We start from the raw sequence: 20,364 nt of genomic DNA, 5'->3' as shown, positions 1-20,364 counted from the left end.
AGTTTTTGGATACTTGACCATCTTAGTTGCCCAGAAGTCACTGTAGACAGTCAATGACCATTTAAAAATGTTCTGAAAACTGAATGTTATACTCTAGTTGTGAGCTGTTCAATGAAGAGAATTATTTCTCCCTGAGATATGAGCATCAGATTATTTTAAACAGTCAAGGACTGCGCAGTCACTTAACAGCCAAATTAGATTATTAGCTTATATAATATTTGTAGTCAGCTAAAAACCCCACTTCTTTTCATATTTTATATTCATGGACTTTAATCACAAATGTGTAGATCTGAAATTGATTTGGGAAAATCAGTTAGTTACAAAATTTTTATAGGTATTTGTATTTAAAACATTTTCATATTTAAAAATGTATGAGAAAAACTGGATATGGTCCAAATGGGCAAACTCTCCTGGATTAATGTAAATAAAATAATAATAACAATAATGAAGAAAAATGTAACCGAGTGCACAATATCCTAGTTTCTCTTTTGTCATTTTCTCCTTTGAGGTCTCCTTTACCAACTCCTCTTTCCCCGCTAACCTCATGAATATAGATGGCCCTCGGTCTCTAATCGTGGCTCTCTTTCTTTTTGCTCCCTCACTTATTTGCTCTTCTCTGTAGAACAGCCACCTTAGATCCATCTGGGAACTAAGCAGGGTATAAAAAATTAGACTACAGGCACACTTCGGAGATACTGTGGGTTCGGTTCCAGGCCACTGCAATAAAGTGAATATCGCAATAAAGTGAGGCGTATGAATTTTTTAGTTTCCCAGTGCATATAAAATTATGTTTACACTATACTACAGTCTATTAAGCCCGCAACAGCATTATGTCTGAAAAAAACAATGTACATGCCTTAATTAAAAATACTTTATTGCTCAAAAATGCTACCCATCATCTGAGCCTTCAGTGAGTCATAATCTTTTTGCTGGTGGAGGGTCTTGCCTCGATGTTGATGGCTTGCTGACTGATCAGGGTGGTGGCTGCCGAAGATTGGGGTGGCTGGGGCAATTTCTTAAAATAAGACAAGAATGAAGTTTGTCACACTGATTGATTCTTCTTTTTATGAAAGATCTCTCAGTAGCATGCAATGCTGTTTGATAGCATTTTACCCCCAGTAGAATGTCTTTCAAAAGTGAAGTCAATCCTCTCAAACCCAGCTGCTGCTTTATCAACTCAGTTTATGTAATATTCTAAGTCCTTTGTTGTCATTTCAACAATGTTCACAGCATCTTTGCTAGGTGTGGATTCCACTTCAAGAACCACTTCCTTTGTTCATCCATAAGAAGTTAACTCCTCATCTGTTCAAGTTCTCTTGCTTTTTCCATCACATCTGCAGTTACTTCCTCCACTGACTCAAAGTTATCCATGAGGGTTGGAATCAACTTCTTCCAAACTCCTGTTAATGTTGATATTTTGACTTCTTCCCATCAATCATCAATATTCTTCATGGCATCTAGAATGGTGAATCCTTTCCAGAAGATTTTTAATTTACTTTGCCCAGATCCATCAGAGGAATCACCATCCATGGCAGCTATAGCCTTACAAAATGTATTGCTAAATAATAAGACTTGAAAGTCAAAATGAATCCTTGATCCATGGACTGCAGAATGGATGGAGATAGAGGTGTGTGTTAACAGAACAACTTTCAACTTGTACATCTCCATCAGAGCTCTTGGGTGACCAGGTGCATTGTCAATGAGCAGTAATATTTTGAAAGGAATCTTTTTTTCTGAGCAGGTCTCAACAGTGGGCTTAAAATATTCAGTAAATTATGTTATAAACAGATGAGCTGTTATCCAAGCTTTGTTGTTCCATTTATAGAGCAAAGACAGAGTCTTAGAATCATTCTTAAGAGCCCTAGGATTTTAGGAATGGCAAATGAGCACTGGTTTCAACTTAAAGTCACCAGATGCATCAACCCCTAACGAGGGAGTCAGCCTGTCCTTTGAAATTCTGAAGCCAGGAACTGACTTCTCCTCTCTAGCTACAGAAGTCCTGGATGGTATTTTCTTCCACTAAAAGGCTTTTTCATCTAGAGTGATAATCTGTTGTTTTGTATAGCCACCTTAATCAATTATCTTGGCTAGATCTTCTGGATAACTCGTTACAGCTTCTGTATCAGCACTTGCTGCTTCATCTTGAACTTTTATGTTATAAAGATGACTTTTTTCCTTAAACCTCATGAACCAACCTCTGCTAGCTTCAAACTTTTCTTCTGCAGCTTCCTCAGCTCTCTCAGCCTTCACAGAATTGAAAAGAGTTAGGGCCTTGCTCTGGATTAGGTTTTGGCTAAGGGAATGTTGTGGTTAGTTTGATCTACTATCCAGACTGAAACTCTCTTCATATCAGTAATAAGGCTGTTTCATTTTCTTATCATTTGTGTGTTCACTGATGATAGCACTTTTAATTTCCTTCAAGAACTTTTCCTTTATGTTCACAACTTGGCTAACTGGCACAAGAGGCTTAGCTTTTGGCCTTTGTCAGCTTTCAACATGCCTTCCTCACTAAACTTAATCATTTCTAGCTTTTGATTTCAAGTGATAAACATGAGACTCTTCCTTACACTTGAACACTTAGAGGCCACTGTAGGGTTATTAATTGGCCTAATTTCAATATTGTTGTGTCTCAGGGAATAGGGAGGCCCAAGGAGAGGGAGAGAGATGGGAACGGCCAGTTGGTGGAGCAGTCAGAACACACACATTTCTCAATTAGGTTTGTTGGTTTACATGGGTGTGATCTGTGGCTCCCCCAAAACAGCTACAATAGTAACATCAAAGATCACTGATTACAGATTACCACAACAGATATAATAATAATGAAAAAGTCTGAAATACTTAGCGAATTACCAAAATGTGACACAGAGACACAAAGAGAGCACATGCTGTTGGAAAAATGGTGCTGACAGACTTGCTCAATGAGGGGTTTGCCACAAACCTTCAATTTGCAAAAAAATGTAGTATCTGCCAGGTGCAATAAAATGAGGTATGCCTGTATATCCATGTAGAACTCTCCTTTACCTAACTCTCCATATTTATCTATCTTTCATGCAGTAGTTTTACACTTCCAACTGTCTGCTGAATATTGTAGAATCATAGTCATGTTGGATGATAGAAATGAAATTTTGTACCTTTGGACAATTTTCACAACAACTATGCAAGATATTAACATTTCCATTTTACTAAGGAAGGAACTAAGGTGTGGAGAGGTTAAGTGACACATACAAGGTCACACAACTATTAAGCAAATCACTAAAATTTTCAAAGATTCTTTGGGTATCATCTGCCTTATGTATAAAATGAAAGGATTAGACAGTCTCTCTAGGTCAGAACAGAACAATCACAGATTTTAAGAGCTAACTGGGATATTCCTTTGTCCTACCCTCATTTTAGAGATGGAGTTAACTGATACCCTGGGAAATGAAGTCATGCATCCATTCGGCACTTCAGTGAGCAGGTTTGAGATAAGAACTAAGCATCCTGGATGATCACGTATTAGTGTATGTCCTGATATGATGCAATCTGAAGTACAGCCTTACAAATGAAGTTGTTTTTTCTTTTCTTTGGCCAAAAATATTGAAAATGAATCTTAATAATCTTCCATTTACTGGGAATACTGGGAAAAAAGGAATAAATTATGCAATATCACAAGGAAACAATCAGATAAATCCAGAACGTGGGATAGTCTATGTCTTATGTCTCTATCTCATCTCTGTAATCTTTTAACATTCTACCCTCATCCAGTAACCCTTCAAAGTCCAATTCTGTGACTTTGAAGCCATCCATTCTGAGTCCTTCCTTGATCATCCTGTACAGAAGTGGTAGTGTGCCTCTGAACTTTAAGTATTTTCTATCATTTGTATAAAAATTCACCTTTATATTATAGCTACTTGCTTATACATCTTTACTTCCCTGTGCAGAGGATGGAAGCCATGTAGGCTCCTAGAGGACTGGAATCATGTCAAATGTTTACCAGTGTTTCTTCACAGGGATAAACAAAATGCTTTGTACAAACATTTGGTGAATAGATAACAAAAAAATGATTTTAAAGAAAATGCCACTGTTAAAATCTTAAAAAATACCAGTTTCCTTTAACTCTGACAAAAATGGTTATACATTATTCACAGCCAAATATGCATGTTCTATGGGGTACTGAGCAGTAGAACTGGATGGGGTTGGGTAGACTATGCTTAGGACTTCCAGTTCTAATATGGAGAGAGGTAATGATTTACATCAAATTTCAAAAAAAAAACTAGTTCTAATTCATTTAAAATACATACACTCTAGTCACAGAAGTAAAATGCTGAAAAATCAAGTAGAGAATTGATACCCAAATAAGAAATTTCTACGCTATGCTTTCCTTGCTCACTCCTGTGTTTCACACCTCCTGCCCTCCCATCAACCCAACCAGACTTCAGGACACAGAAATTCTTCCTGATTAACATGTAACTCAATCTTACCATTCCTTTTTTTCTTTTAAAAACTTTATTGAAGTATGATTGACATACGATAAACTGTACGTATTTAAAGTGTACAATTTGATGAGTTCTAACTTGTGTCTACACTCATGAAACCATTATCACAATCAAGAATAAGAATATTTCTATCACCCCCAAAAGCTTTCTCATGCCCCTCTGTAATCCATCTCCTTATCCCCTCCCCAACCATTCCCTTCTCATTTCTACAATTCTCCCATACAGAAATCACTCTTTATCTTTCTGCCTCCTTAGTGATCATTCTTGATCACTGACCACTCTCATTCCTCTTTGACTTTTTCCTTTCCACTTGAACTTCCCCTATAAAAATATGTTTAAGCCTCTCCCACCTGACCCTTCTTTTCTTTCTCCTCTGTTGAATGTCTAAAAAAAGTAGCTTGTTTTCACTGTCTACTCTTTAGTACCCATCCTGTTTCCTCAATCCAATGCAATCTGGCTTCTGTCCCCAGCACTCCACTGACATTGTTCTGTCAAAGGTTTCCTTTGTTAGCACTAAAGTTCTTTTAGTTATACAATTATATGATTCGGCACCATTTTCTTCCTTTGTCCTTGCTGTCTTGGATGACTATTTTTATCCTGAACCTCCTGTTATTCCTACTGTAGTTAAGGCTTTCTCCTGTTTGACCACTGTCTGGTTCTTACTCTTTCATTTGCTTTCATACAGGATACGAAAGACCACCTGGTTTGGAGTAGAGTGGAGACTCCTCATGTACAGTCATAGCCTTCTTTCTCACAGGTGTATTGATTTTGGCCTTTCGTTCTAGTACAAAAAGCTACTTTCCTGGTGCAAGTGATGACCCTCTAAGACCCAAATAACCCTTCTTATTCTATGTATTTTGTAATTTTTCTTTTAGTTTTCCAAGATAGAAAAACTGTAGCCTAAAAAGATTTTGAGGGGGTAGAAGCTAAGTCATAGTGAAATAACTTTAAAGAGTTTGAATAAAATGCTTCTTATAAAGATATGATTACTTCTGCATATCTCTAATTTAGGTTATGCGAGAAACTCCTCTGGAATACAAATGTCTCAAATCTTGTTTGTAATACAGATTTCCTATCAGAAGTGAAAATTCCTATTCTATCATGATTTTCTCTCCTTCTAACCATATCTTCTTTTTGTATAGAATGCACACTTGCTCTAAAGGAAGCTCTGCAGGATGAAGAGATAAGTAGGAAGGTAAGAATGATAGAACCAGGCATTCGATTGTTAAACAACTGAATGTTACCTGGTTCATGGGTGCGCTGACAGATGGCAGGGCGTGTGGATATAAGATAATCATTCCTGTGAAACTAGGCAAAGGTGAGAAATTGACTCATTTCTTTACTTCAAGGTATTACATAGAAAATAAAATTCTTTAATGTATTGTATTTTTGTAAGTCAGATTTTTCCACCTGTAACGTGAATAGCATAGAATTTGAATAAGTAACTCTTTGCTTGGTAACCAGAATTATGTTATGAACTTCTTGGAAAGAATTAGGATAGCTATTCAAAAGTAAAACACACTTTGAAGTATTAAAATTTCAAGTTTGTTATTAGGAGACCAAATATACAGCAAAGCAATCTGTGGTGCCCTGTTATTTGTATTTGCCAGTGTATCTTCTTTTATGGTCTGGCAATTGTTGCTGTGGTAAATGAGGGAGTCTCCTAATTTTAGTTCACGTAATATTTTAGAACTACCTTAAAAATGGAATTCAGTGTAGAAGGTGAAATATACAGAGAAGGTATAGTGACAATATTCTAAACCCAATTGTGCATTATTATCCAGAGACTTCATGTCCATACATTTACTTTATCTTCATTTGGCTCAGTACATCTTTAGCATTATGTCATATTTCCTCACTGGCTTCTGCGTATTTTGTTTCAGAAAAATCATCTTTACTATTTCAATTTTTTAGAATTAAAATGGAAAATATCATCCCTTTTATGATTAGTGTTTACTTTTCAGTGCTCTTGTTTGAATGACAATGCCCAAGCTAAGATGGGAAAGTTGGCATTACTCAAGACAGGTATCTCTGTGAGTACATATGTATCTTTTTCATACTCTCCAACACATGCATGCACAGACAGAAAAGAAAGTAAATGGAAGAAGTGTTCAGCTTATTCTTTTGCCAAATGTAAGAGGACCTAAACACTATAAGATGCTTAGGACCTAAACACTATAAGATGCTTTAGTCCTGATTTGCTCTACATTATTGATTTGAAATCTGATTTAATGACAGCACTAGTAGAGGTACAGATTGGTTTGCTCATTTGTTGAATGATTTACCACTGCAATTACTCCTATAAACTGAAAGGATGTAAGAAGGGACACAGAGCTAGAGAGAACAAGGCAGGGAAACTGGGTATGGCAGACAGTGTATGTCCTCATCAACTACACAATTAAATCATATAAAACAATACTCTGGGATGCCTGGCTTTGAAGAATTGCCTTTCTTAGCTGGGATCATTTGGTAGTGGTGGACACATCAGCTTTCTTTTGGATCAGTATGCTCTTAGAGAACTTTAAATTTACTTTCACACCAAGCAGCTTTCTCTATTTTCTTTCTTCAATAGTAGGTTGATCCAGAAAATGATCATTGTCCTTGCAACAATGTTAGAACTTTACAACCTCATAAAATAATAAGAAATGGGCCTAAATACACAGTATTCAGCCTTTATGCTGAGTCTTTCTCTATTCTACTGAGTACATTTCCTAACTTTCTTTCCCACTAACTCAATACCTATTTCATCTCTGAGACTTAAAATACAAAGCCTTAAACTAGTAAAATAAATGTGAATACTCACTTTGGGTCTGTAGATACTGTTCAAGGCTGTATAAAATACTATCCCTCCTCTATATTTCCATGCACATAATATTAAAAACTCTAATTTCAGGGAAATGAAATAAATCCTATGATATCCTCATTCGGCTTTAAGTCACATAACTTCAATTGTTGAAAGATTTACAATGGACATTCACCATTGTGGCTGCCCCCTCTCCCATTTTTGTTCATTTCCCATATATATTTTCTTGAGTTCTGTCTTTTCAAGGTAGAAACCAGAAAACTTGCATTCCCAGAATCCCTTGCAGGTAGCTGGTATTCATATAACTGTAACCAATTAGACTCGTTCACGCAAGACGGCAATTTGAAAAGTTAGCAACATGAATACAGCCTTGCCAGGAGGATCTGGTTCTTTAGGGTAACAGAGTGGGAGATTCTGGCATCTGGTTTCCAGAGTCCTGAATGCCAAGCAGAGGTGGCAGTGGTAACTTTAGTGGAGAAGCGTCTGTGATGTGGTGGAGCTTTCTTCCCGCGGCACAGTCTTAAAAGAATCTGGCTCCTGGGCCCTCCCAAAGACTGTGCACTATTATTCTTTAATAAACTATTTTTTCTGCTTATAATAGCCAGTGTGGATTTTACAGTCTGCCACCAAAAACTGTTTCATATGTTATTTATAAATACTTTAAATATCATTTGGCCACTTGAAAGATGATTACCAATATATTGATTTCTTATGAAATTTATTCTTCTAATATTCTAAAAATACAGCACACAAAAGATATATATTATATATATTACTTCTTTGGTTTTGTACAGTGTCAACTCATTTTGGAATGGTTCAAACTAACCTGTTTTAGAGAATTTACAATTACAAATATCATTTATATTGATGAGGTCCTTAGATAAGGGAGAATTATACTGTGATAACGAAAAAGCCATGTACATTTTTTTGAAAGTAATTTATCTGTGGGCTCCCCTTTCAGGGATCCATCCATAATGGAATGTTATCTTTGAGTTTTAAAGTATATATTTAAAGCTATGTGCCTTCAAGAATAAAGGTTTGTACTGGTTTTTATATGGTTAGCTCAATTTGAGTTCTTGTTCCTGCAAATACGGTGGAGTCTACTTTATGTACATTTAGTTTAGGAGTTTCCTTTAGGATCTAATCCAACCCATCCCACCCTGCTTTGTCCCATGTAATTTCACTATTTCTTTTAATCTTTATACCATCAAACAAAACTTTTAACCAGTACCGAGAGACTTAATATTAAAAATGAATAAAGTAAACCTTAAAGGAATGCTTTAGGATTTGGTAGCTATCTTAAATACAAAATAGTTTGAATGTGCAGACATTTGCAAGTGGATTTTCCTTTTGTTCCTTCTTATTGATTAGCTCTGAGGTTCTCAGACCTTAGTGTGTTTAAGCATTATTATACAGGGTCGAATATTCCAAACTATGCATGATTTAAGGGATGTTCAAAGGAAATTTTGATAAGCAGTTTTGCTTTTCTAGCTGATCTTTAGAACCAAGCCTTTACACTAGATTTGTGTGGTAAACAAAGGAATGAAATATAATCTCATTCCTCAAGTCTAGTGGGAGGGCAGGATATATGCAAACATATCAAATAATATCTACGGAGCTCTTACTATGTCCCAGGCCCCATGGAAAGTATTTTACATGAATTGGCTCATATTATTTTCACAAAATCTGCTAGATACTATTATTAGGACCACTTTACCAATGGAGAAACTGAAGCTTAGCAAGATTAAATAACTTACTCAGAGTTACACAGGTATAAGTCTCTGAGCCAGTATTCCCTCAGTCTGACATTCCAAAACTCCAGCTCAGAACCATTGTGCATTTATTCCCCAGACCTCTTTGGGAAAGAATTTATTGAGATGATCAGGGAAACTTTACGGGGGTCCATTAAGCTCTGAAGGATGGACAAGATTCAGACAAGCAGAAAAAGGGAAAGGTGTTTTAAGCAGAGGAAGAGCATGTGCAGTTAAAACAACGTGCAGTGTCTATCTGGGATCAGCAAATGAAATTGTTTGGTAGGAGGACTAAGGACATGAGGGGACAGTGTGAAAAAAAAAAAGTTAAGCTGGAAAATATGTTAGGGCCAAATTTTGAGAGCCGTGAATGCTGACTTACATGGTGTGTGGGCTCATTTGACAGGTAATGGTGAGCCATTAAGGGTCTTTGACCAGAGATGACAGGAATATAGTTGTACTTTATGAAGACTAATTGGCAGCAGTCTGTGGGATGTATTAAAGGTAGAGGGTAGAGTCAATGAGGTCATTAAGATGATGAGAGTCTGAAGGAAAAGAAACAGTGGGGTGAGTGTGAGTAAGAGGTAATGAAATTACCAGCAGTTCAGTCCAATGTGTCTACACTAAATCCCTGCCTCTGTAACCCCCTGTTAAAACCCACAAGGTGGGCTGAGGAAATGGAATGGCCAGAGACTGCAGTACGTAAGATTTAACTTGGGAAATGAATCTGAAGAGGGTAGATGCAAGGCTATAGTGGTGATACTATCCAGGATCATTTCTGAACCTGGTTGTAGACCAGCTGCTTGCTGATCTTCCTGTCTTTTTTCCCTCCAGAATCTATTTAGCAACTTTAAAGAAACCTCAACTGAATTTTCAAGAGCTAAACCAACAGCTCAGTGACAAGTATTGTCTGGAGCATGGATAAGTTGTCTGTGGATGCTACTGAAGCATGTAATGATTCAGGGACAAGGTCAAGAGTGGGTCCTAAGGGTAGAAGCTAGGATCTCCAGAGGCCAGATTTCATCTCCATGTGAAGCACATGGCCAACTTAAGCAACACTGTGATGTCAGCCAGGTCCTATTGCCCTGGCCAGGAGGCACTAGGACTCCCTCCTCTTTACAACCTATGATCAAGAAAGGACCTGTAACTGGCTGTGAATTCAAGTACTGTGCTACCTCTCCTAGGGAGATTTGTTCTTTAAACCATAACTGTTTTATGGCAGGAAAGACTCACTTTAAAGCAATTTTAGGCATTACTAAAAAAGGAGAAAGTGACTTTTCTTTGTTAAGAAATGCTTCCCCAGTTCCCTATAGCATGTCATCTCTGAAAACACATATTTAAGATGCTGACCTTGAACAGGCTGAGAATTAACTGGTGTAAAACAGAATGGGGACTAAATGAGGTGGATAGCCATATTTGGTGACCTAAGACTCTTAACATTTGGTCAAGGACCTCAGTTTCCTTCATTGGTTCTGTGATCTTTGAGGGCAAAACCTACTTGGTGGTCGTCATCCTTATTCCTCAGATTCAGAATTTTCAGATAGCATGTGACCCTACTAAACCAATAATTTACCTGTAGTTAACTTTTCTGTATGTACAGAGAGAAAGTAATATAGTAGTCAGTTGAATGAGACTGTCTTGGAGAAATTGTGAGGCAGTACCCATGATGCTGTGTCTTAGAAACATCACAAATGGCTAAGTATTGCTGTCTTGATTAGGAATCATGTCTCCTTCTTTTAGAGAAACACAAAACCCAGATACTTTGTTCTTTGGCAATAGTAAAAATATCAGTAAGAGGAGGTTTAGAAATAGTTAACTAGTAATAATCGAATTGTTACTTTTTTGGGACTTAAACAAGTCAAGTCAACAAGTTTCCTTTTGGCTTCCTTCTCTTTTTAATTCAGTGGAAATTCTTGACTAGGCAATGGTATAGCACTGAGTGTAGCTTCAGTCAATCCTGATGGCAGTGAGCACAGAGAGTTTTCCTTGCAATCTATTGACTGCATTCTCTTAATCGGATGGGTGTGGTAAATAAAGCCTTGGATGTTGACTATCCTCTCAAGGAATTCTTCACTAGGGATTCCTCTCAAAGAACCAGGAGGCCAGAAACATTTACAGGGAAAGTCCCTCAAGCCTCCAGCCAAAATATCACTATCCTTAGTCTTGCCAAGCAAATGATTTCCATTGAAAGACGAACCTCTCTTTAATGTAAAAAATAATGGCACAATTCAAAATTCTCATATGAATTTCAAGCATGTACCTCTCAAATTATACAAATTAAGACTCAAAGGAAATTTTTGGGACTGTCTATATGCTTCAGAGTAGTGAAGAATTAGAGTAGACAAAGGATATTATTTTAAATATATAACCATAATAATATATACTGAGTATCCATTATATTCTAGGCATTGTACTGTATTTTTTCATATGGATTATCTCATTTAGCCCTCACAATAATCTTATGAGGTATTTATAATCATTTCTGGCATATAGGTGAGAAAACTATGGCTCAGAGAGTTAAGTTACTTGCGCAGTGTCACACAGCAGGTAAGTGCCAAAGCCAGTATTTAAACCCAGGTGTGCCTGACTCTAAAGCACAGTTCTTAAACATTTATGCTGTATTACTTAATGAATGTTATCTTTAAAATCTCTTAAGACAGAGATGTCACTGAGAGTGTTCTAGAAAGGACTCAGATGAGACTACAGTATGATCTTAACTGGTCTGGTTTTCCATCTTTGATCCTACTGCTTTTTCCATCTCTGCTTCCCATGAATAGGCATGATGTTGGTGTGTGTGCACGTGAGACTGTGCATGTGGTATGGTTGGAGGATGGCAGTACACGGATGTGGGGGCTGTAGAGAAGACCACTAGTAGTTAAGGGGAACCATGGGCCCTGGGATCAGAGACCTAGCTCAACTTCCTGCTCCACCATTATCTACGTGACTTCCTGCAGGCATTATATATGAGATCTTCGGCAGCTTACTTGACCTGGAACCTTAGTTTGTTTCTACGTAAACATACAGGCTAGTATTACCCATAAGATTAAAGGGCTCGGCACAGAGCCTGATTCATGGCAAGTGAGTGTTCAATGTATGTCTGCTCTTATGCCTATTATTATTGACTGCTGTTCACTCTTCTTCTCCCCATCTTCAGCTCTGGGATGCTATATCAGAAACCCTTAAAGGAGCTGCCGAAGGAGGATGGGGACACAGAGGATGCGAACTGGGACAGAAGATGTCTTATCCTAAGCTTGCAAGGCTGGGACCATTGCCCTGTGACTGAGAGAAATGAATAATGGGTCTCATTACTCCTGAAGATGTTCCTGTTATCACATAGTCCAGAAAAATACATTCTGGCTTCAACTCTCTTGATGTTCTTGGCAAAAAGGGCACTGTCTCTAGCTTTCTGAGTTACTGGGATCACTGCTTAAATCCGGACTTTCCTTTGTCTAATATACATGGATTCAAGTGCTCTTTCAATCAAAACATTGGTTGAGTTATATAATTATATATTATCAGCTAAGTTGCAATAGGATTCTTTATGGTTTAGTCAATAATTTGCTACCTGCAACAGGACAGTTTCTAAAGTATTTGGTTTCAGTATGTGTCAGCCAAAAATCTTTGCAAATTCACATTTAGCAACTGGCTTCATAATCATAATGTCAAAGGCAGGAGGACTTAATACAATCAAATGGGAATTACTGTAAAGAACTAAGTTTTTAATGGCCATAGAAATTTGGATTAAAATATTTTCAGTGCTATTTCTTATATTTACAAAACTAAGACAAATAATTATCTCTCCAAGAGTAAAGTTTAACCTCTTACGAAACTACTGTCCACTTTAGCTCACTCAGTTAGTGTAACAATAGGTACCTGAAGGAAAATCCGTCCAATTCCACTCAGCAGCTGAGGCTCCTGTTCTGGGTAGTATTTGATAATGGAATGATATGCCTCCACAGCAAGCACGTAATCCTATGGGAAGAAAAATCCAAAAGCACATTTTAAAGTTTACAAAAATCACTCTCTGATTTGCTTAACACATTTAGAAGACATGTGCATGAAGAGAGGACATATTAGCACAGGGGATGACAGCAAAGCTGAAAACCCACCATAAGACACTTACCCGTGAGTAAGTGGTAAGGTTTTTCCTGACAGCACTGTCAACCAGGATTCTGAGTTTTGTTCATAACCAGAGTGGGTAAAATTCGTGCTAACATTGAGGGGCTGAGTGGCTCCCGGTCATTTACTTAGGCCTGAGGGTCTTTCTGTTTCCTTCCTCTAAGTAGCAATTACTATTTCAACAAGATTTTGTCTCTAACTTTTCCTTCCCTGACAAAATTATTAAATGAATTGCTGAATTTTGTCTTGTCTCCATCCTCCAAATACATATGCCACAATTATTAACAGTGTCTCTTAAACATTTTTTTCTGTTCTAGAAATTGAGATAAAATCCTCAGGTGTACACAAACCAACCAACCAACCAAAAACCCATAAAAAGCTTAAAAACTGAGCAAAAAATCCTAGGTCAGGCTTACATAGCGGAATACTTGACTATTATTTGTTCTCTACAGTATTCAAGAAATCCCTACTATTTTAGAAATATTTATATAGGAACATTTAGAAAGGCTTTGCTAGCTATTGTACTTGGTGTTTGTGCTCTTTGGAAACGACTTTCGGCTCCATTTCTTGTTGGATCCTCCTAGCCTTTACAGTAGCACCCCTCGCCCTCCATGTTGTACGGCAGTGACTGGTTTCTGCATCACTTCCTCAAGGGCAAGGACTGGGCTGTCATCATCTTAGCATTTCTCTGCTCCACATGCCCACAGAACCCAACCTACAGTAGGCACTTGGTTGATATTTAGTGAGTAAAAGCCCCATGAGCCACAAGTAAGAAAGGCAAATACCTTCCATTTTTTTTTTTTTTTTTTTGGTATGAGAAAACTAAGTCTCAGAGATGGTGTCTTGCCCAGGTCTCAAGGGACACAACTGTCAGTCTTGTCTCACGCTGTTTAATGAATTCTTTTTTGGCCAATGCCTAAGCCCTTGGGATAGCTGAAGTTATGGCTGAGAATGAGTGTCGCATCCTCGTTCTTCCCATAATTCAGGGTTCTTCCCATAATGATAATGATGATGAGAACATTAATTGAGTAATTAGTAGCAGGTACTGTATTAAATACTTTATTGAATTATCTTCTTTAGTTATAGAACATGGTCAGCAATAAATATGGCTACTGATGTTATTTTTCCTCCTAACTTATTCATCATAAAATCCCAGAAGGTACTTTTATTATTTTATTCTTCTATATTTTCAATTTTATCCAACCTGGGACTTGGAATTACCAGTTTGCTAATTGGGATGTTTTAAAGAGACAAGTAAAATTCCAGTTTGGCAGAAAAAAAATTAAAAGATTCTCTCCAGTCTAGTACCTTTGAGTGCAGTTCATTAAAACTAATTTTATTCAAGGCATGATGCTCACAAGGAGCTAGGCAGCACACACCTTAGTTTCCTTTTCTCACTAGTTCTTGCTGTCATTGCTGACTGCGGCAAGGCTGTCCTGTTTCTAGTTTTGCTTGTGTGTGTGTGACTGTGTGTGTACATGCTATAAGGTGCCTTCGGTGAAGACAGCTACACCCACTGTTTTGTGTCCAATACCTAAGCCCTTGGGGTAGTTGAAGTTATGGCCGAGGATGAGTGTGGCACCCTCGTTGTAGATTCAGGGCTCCTGTTCCCTAAGTCTGGGTCCTAGCTTTGAAAAATTTAGTGAATGTGATGGGAGGCAGCATCCCACTGGCTACAAACCAGGCAGCTTCTGCCCATGGCAGCTCTGAAGCAGGCAGGTAACAGGTAGGCCAGAGCTAGAGATAAGCAGCAGAAGTCCAAAGGAGACTTCTCTGGAGGAGGGGTCTGGCTGCCCCATGGGCACCTCATAGCATCTATCACAACGGGAAGTATCTGTTATGATTAACACATACCCCTTTACTTTTGATTTACGGTGAACAAAAGGCAAATGCTGACTTTTTTATCAATTAGCACTCAAGTGTCACTGGCTCACAGCCAGTCCATGGTGCTCCAAACCTCTGCCTTGTGCTACAGTCACTCCTAATGACACTCTCGGCTAAGATGGCCCATTACGTGTGCGAGTCAGGGGATGGAAACGTGGTCTGCAGGGAGGGTGAAGTGCTTGCTTCTAGCAGGCAGTCCCTTCCAGGAGGTGCTAACCAGGCTTAGACACCAGTGTCATCATTGTAACAAGGCTTTTGTTTCAGTTTGCAAGGCCAGGAATCAATGTTTCTGTGGATAATGTAACACTGGAAAGCATAGGTTTTCAAATCCAAGATTTATCCTTGATGGAAAAGTTTTTTTTTTTAACTGTTGATCTACTAAAATGTTGTATCAGGAGAATATTTTCAGGTAGACCCATAAGCACAGAAACTGAGTGAGAAAGCTGGATTCTAAGCAGGAGGATAAGACAACAAAAGGAAAAAGGGAGAGGGCGATGAGCCTCCTACAACATGACGCGTGGGTGCAGGGTGGTGCCACATCAGCCTGGGAACCACCTCCCCGAGGTCAGCTGCAGCGTTGGGGGGGCGAGTCCCTCAGGCTTGAACACTAAGTCTGCCCCAGGAGCCCAGCTGTAACCAGGTGGAATGCATTTTGACATGTTTCAAAGAGCCTATCATCAAATAAACCAGAGCAGAACTGTATTAGAGAGCTTCTTTAAACTGATTATTATTTAATGAAATTATTTACTGGAGGTGGAAGAAATGTGGCCACTTTAAGGGAAAATGGCTAAAACTAGCTCTTCAGAGACAGCTTAATTTACTCTCCAGATCATGTAAGTTTGGCTTTGAAAAAGGATATGAATGACTTGCTTAAAGGGACAAACCTATTTTAGTTCAATCTTCACCCTTTTCTTTCAGCAGCTACACTTGTTTAGTGGCTGTGAAACTAGATTTACAACACTTCTGTAACCAGAAAAGACTGGTGTGGTATAATTTAAGCATGAAGGAAGGTGATTTATGCAGTTGCCCTCTTCTTTAAATTACATAAGAACTCAAAATAGGTGGAGATGTGCAGTGTGGGTGAAATCTGGGGCACACACGGAGGTAAGTGGACCTCTGGAGGTACACAGGGCAGGCCTCGGCACATTTGAAGAATGGAAGCATATGTATAAATATGGTTTGCCAGTGTAGGTACCTGAGTCTATTGAAAAATCTAAGGATAGGAAGTAACATTTAAAAAATGAGACTGGTGAAAAACTTTCAAGGCTCTGTGTCCTTATAGTATATTATGCAGATATTTGGGGCAGAAGCTTATGAATAGATTTTTCATCATTAAAAAAGTTAAATGACTATTTATTTCACTGTAATAGGGATATTATTCAAAATAATTAAACGGTTGATTAAATAACTCATTGTTGACTCATACAAATAATTTAATTAAAATAATACCCTATATGTGAAGACAACATAATATTGCAGTAGCGTGGACTCTCACTAGATGGCAACAGACTGCATATGCTTGGTACTGCATTAATTGCATTTTTCCCCTTTTTTTTTTTTAACTCATGAAAATGAAAGATTAATCTAAATTTTCAAATTAAACTGTGCTCATTGTAAAGGCATTTTTGAGACACAATAGTATGTTCTGTACTGAGTTCCAACAATATGGGTAGAATGCGTGCCTGGGTTATTAACACTAGAATACTAGAATACAACAAAGGAAAACATTTTGATTCCATGATTTTCTATTAATGTGTCTTAAACGTGAAAATATAAATCCATGAGTGGAACAGGTAACTTCTTTCTCTGAGGAGTTTTAGCCCCATTACTAAAGAAATATCCCTACAAATTTATAATGTGTTCTCCATTTCTTTGCCTAAGAATGTTCTGGCAAGCTGGGCACATTGCAGGTGAAAGTGCAAATGGCCTTGAGGGATGGTCGGGTGGAGATTCCAGTGTGGGCCATAATCAGGTCAGGGCACTTGTGGAGAGTGACCTGCTTTTGGAAGGACAGAGAGCAAAGGACCCTGGTGCATTGGGGAGCAGCAGGTTCACTGCCAAAGACACAGCTGCTGAGGAAGTTCACTGCCAAAGACACAAGCGGCCCAAACACTGTGTTGGAGGAGAGATGAAGAACGCAGGCTTGTTACTCATTTTTCGTCGAAGTGAAGACCTGCTGAAGGAGTAGACGGTGGAGGTAAGGGAAGCGGAAGAGGGTGGAAAGGATGACGAAGATAAGGAATAAAAGTCCTGAGTGGGCAGCTGACCTCAGCCGAAATATCTCAGACCTGAGAAGACTAGAGGAAGACAAGTTCTGAGCAAAAGTACAGAACTCCTTCCAAACCACATTTTCCTTTATTCAATGTGTTGAAAGAACCAAGGAAAGAGGTGCTAAAATGTTAGAGGTGGGAGGGATTTCCAAGATCATCAGTTCTATTCTCTCATTTTAGAGAAAGAGCCTGAAGCTCATAAATGTGAAAGGGCTGTTTCAAGGTCACCTGCTATAGTGACCTGCTATAGAAAGTGAATCTGATTTGTTTAAATTCTCCATATTTCCAGTCTCATGCAACTATAGAAGGGTACACAAAAGTCAGAGAACACAAGGATGGGAATTGAGTGTATACCCAAAGCCTGGATTCAGGCTATATATCTTCTTACTGAATTGTTCTTCCTTGGCTGAATGGATGTGCTGTTTATGGTCATGAATTTATGTCGATACCTAACTCCCCTCAGAGCCAGGCCTAAGGATATGCTCATCTCATAGGGTTATAGAGGGAGGAGGTCAATGTAAAAAACGACCAGAGCTGCCATGTCAGGGTTAAAAATGGAACCTTGTGAGCACATTTCTCCACTTGGCAAATTGACTGCTCTGCTGCACCGAAAATCAAGCTCATGAATGACCTTGGGCAGCTGGAAAACTGGGAGTGTGGGAGGAGTTATGATCTCTGTCTTATAATAGCCAAGAATGTGTTAATCGTGCTGCTCCAGGCGTCTGCTGCTAATTGATTCCTCCAGCAGCTTTAGGCGTTCAGTCCCACAGCTGGCAGGCCAGGCCCCCCCTGGCTTGCATCAGGAATCCTGGTTCTTAGGCCAGAGGGGCGCACAGGCGTGGGTGGCTGTAGCTTTTCAAACAAAGAGAGAAGCCAAAAACACTGCTGCATAAGCTGGGGAGAGACTGCTTAGAGGAAGAGACTAGAACTGGTAAAAACCAAATGACTGACACCCTCAGTTCAGCCTCCTTTATTTTTAAGCTGCTTCCTTAGGAGGCTGAAAGTGCTAGAGCACAGTCCTGAGAAAGAGGTCTTATGGGGAAGTCTGTCATTAGATGACATAAGCATCAATCATCAAATCAAATCAAGACAAGAAAAAAAAACAAAAAACAAAAAACTCTCCATCAAGCCAGTAAGAACAAAAGGATACCTTTCTAGGATGGAGTTCAGAGAAAAACGTGTGTGTGTGTGTGTGTGTGTGTGTGTCTGAGAGCCAGAGAATGAGAATGTGCATGAGAATGAAAAATGATTTTAATTAAATCATTTAGACCCATGTTTGAACAATTAAATTTGAAAATATAAATTCTACATTTGGTTGAAATTTCTTTCAGTAGAAATTAAAGTAAATTTAGCCCAAGAGTGTGTTACTGAACTATCTATTAAATAAACCATTACTTAGTTGAATTAATTCTGTGCTTAGGTAAACCCTCATGTTTACTATGAGAGCTTTCTCTTATCAGAAACGTACAAGCAATTCCCTGGCAGTCTTCTTACTGACGTCCTACTCTAGAATATACGGTAGCTCTGCAGTTTCTGCCACCCACGTACCTTCATCATTAGCAGACAGTTTGCCATAGAGTACATCACCCGGCCCAGACGTGACCTCCACAGCTGAATAGAGGCTGCAAAATAAGAGCAGCTTGTGAATGTGCACAAATAAATTAGAGGTTCTTTCTAGCCATCAATTATTGGGTCCTGTGAATTCTGATTTAAAAGATCCCTCTTGTTAACACCACTGGGTTTTAGCCTAGAATTTTTAATGTGCTGCCGAGCTGCACTGTGAGACAGAAAATACAGCATCTCTCATAGGGACTAGCCTGCAGTTGGTTCTAGGAATAGAATGTCTGCATAAATGATGCAACTACAAAAAACCAGTAGGGCAACTGCTCAGCATTCAGTTCAGACAAAAGATTAAATAATCTGACCAAGAGGCACGTTTCTAAAGTTAGAACCCAAAGAAAATATGCAAATCCAATGTACATGATGATGACCATCTGCTCCCAGTCATGTAATTTCATGGTACAGAAGTTAATTGGTTGGGAAATGCAGACTAAACCAAGGTGGCTGGAGAGGAGAAAACTCAAAGCTGAAGCTCACGTGAGGCAAACGACCTGCCGTGGATGGACAAGCCCTTAACTTAGGTGAAGCAAATCTGTTCAGCTGCATTGCCTCCTGGGGCTGGCTTGGCCAGGCCTGCTGCTGGAGAAGGCATTTCATCAAAAAAGCCCTGTAGCTGGTGTCAAAACATCTGTGATTTTGCTCTGTGACCTTGGAGCATATTACCTACCTTATCAAGGCCTCAGTTTCTTAATCTTTTAAATGGAAACAATAATTCCTACCTTATCTAATGTTACAGGGTTTTGTGAGGCTCAACCATGATAAAGAGTTATAAAAGTGCTACCTAAAAGGTTAAAAGCACTTTTCAAATATAAGATAGGATGATGATGATACAAAATCACAACAGACTTTCCATTTGGCATCTGGGTAGTAGTGGTTTGCCGTCAACACTCGTGCTACTAGGGGTATTTTCAAAATCCTCTACAGAAATCCTTTCTTCCCCATAGCATCTGCTGTCACATGTAGCAACTTGTTCTCTGAACCTGATGCATCACCGACTTCATCTATTCTCTCCCATACACTCATTAGTTATCAGCCATCTTTTCAATCTGAATCCATTGATTCTAGGTGTTTTCAAATTGGGTTTTGTGGATTCCTCAAGGTCTGTAAGACTCCCAGGAGCTGTGTTGGAGGGAAGGGAAGGGCTTACCAATGGCTTCCTATTTCTTGTTGCCCGCCCCCACCAAAGCTCAATTTTTTATCATTAGGTGTAAGGTTTGTTTTGAAGATGGAGCTGATATAAAATTTTTTACTGATAAATAAATTGACGCCCAGAGACCAAGTGACATGTCTAATCCCTGCCTCCCAGTCCAGTGCTCTTCACTCCACTGCTCTGTCCACTTCCTTTAGGAGGAATCCAGCATTCATCATTCAGAAACCCGAAAACACTCTTAGCAAGGCCAAAGATGAGAAGGGGCTGTAGTTCAGAAACAAATGGCAGGAAG

General features: G+C 38.8%; 1 protein-coding gene across 1 annotated transcript in view; it reads right to left on the bottom strand.

Annotated features, from left to right (window-relative positions):
- TRAPPC12 (trafficking protein particle complex 12) overlaps positions 1-20,364 on the bottom strand; it is a 146,791-nt gene that overhangs the window by 6,134 nt on the left and 120,293 nt on the right. Inside the window, exons 8-9 of the mRNA XM_037812891.1 lie at positions 18,851-18,924; positions 12,903-13,001 (exon numbers count right to left, since the gene is read on the bottom strand). Of these exons, the coding sequence (XP_037668819.1) occupies positions 12,903-13,001; positions 18,851-18,924 (173 nt within the window). The remainder of the gene's footprint in view (positions 1-12,902; positions 13,002-18,850; positions 18,925-20,364) is intronic.

The sequence above is a fragment of the Choloepus didactylus genome, chromosome 20 (genome assembly GCF_015220235.1).
Source record: "Choloepus didactylus isolate mChoDid1 chromosome 20, mChoDid1.pri, whole genome shotgun sequence".
NCBI classification, from domain to species: domain Eukaryota; kingdom Metazoa; phylum Chordata; class Mammalia; order Pilosa; family Megalonychidae; genus Choloepus; species Choloepus didactylus.
The sequence above is the reverse complement of the archived record's forward strand: the minus strand, read 5'-3'. Positions and strand labels throughout refer to the sequence as shown.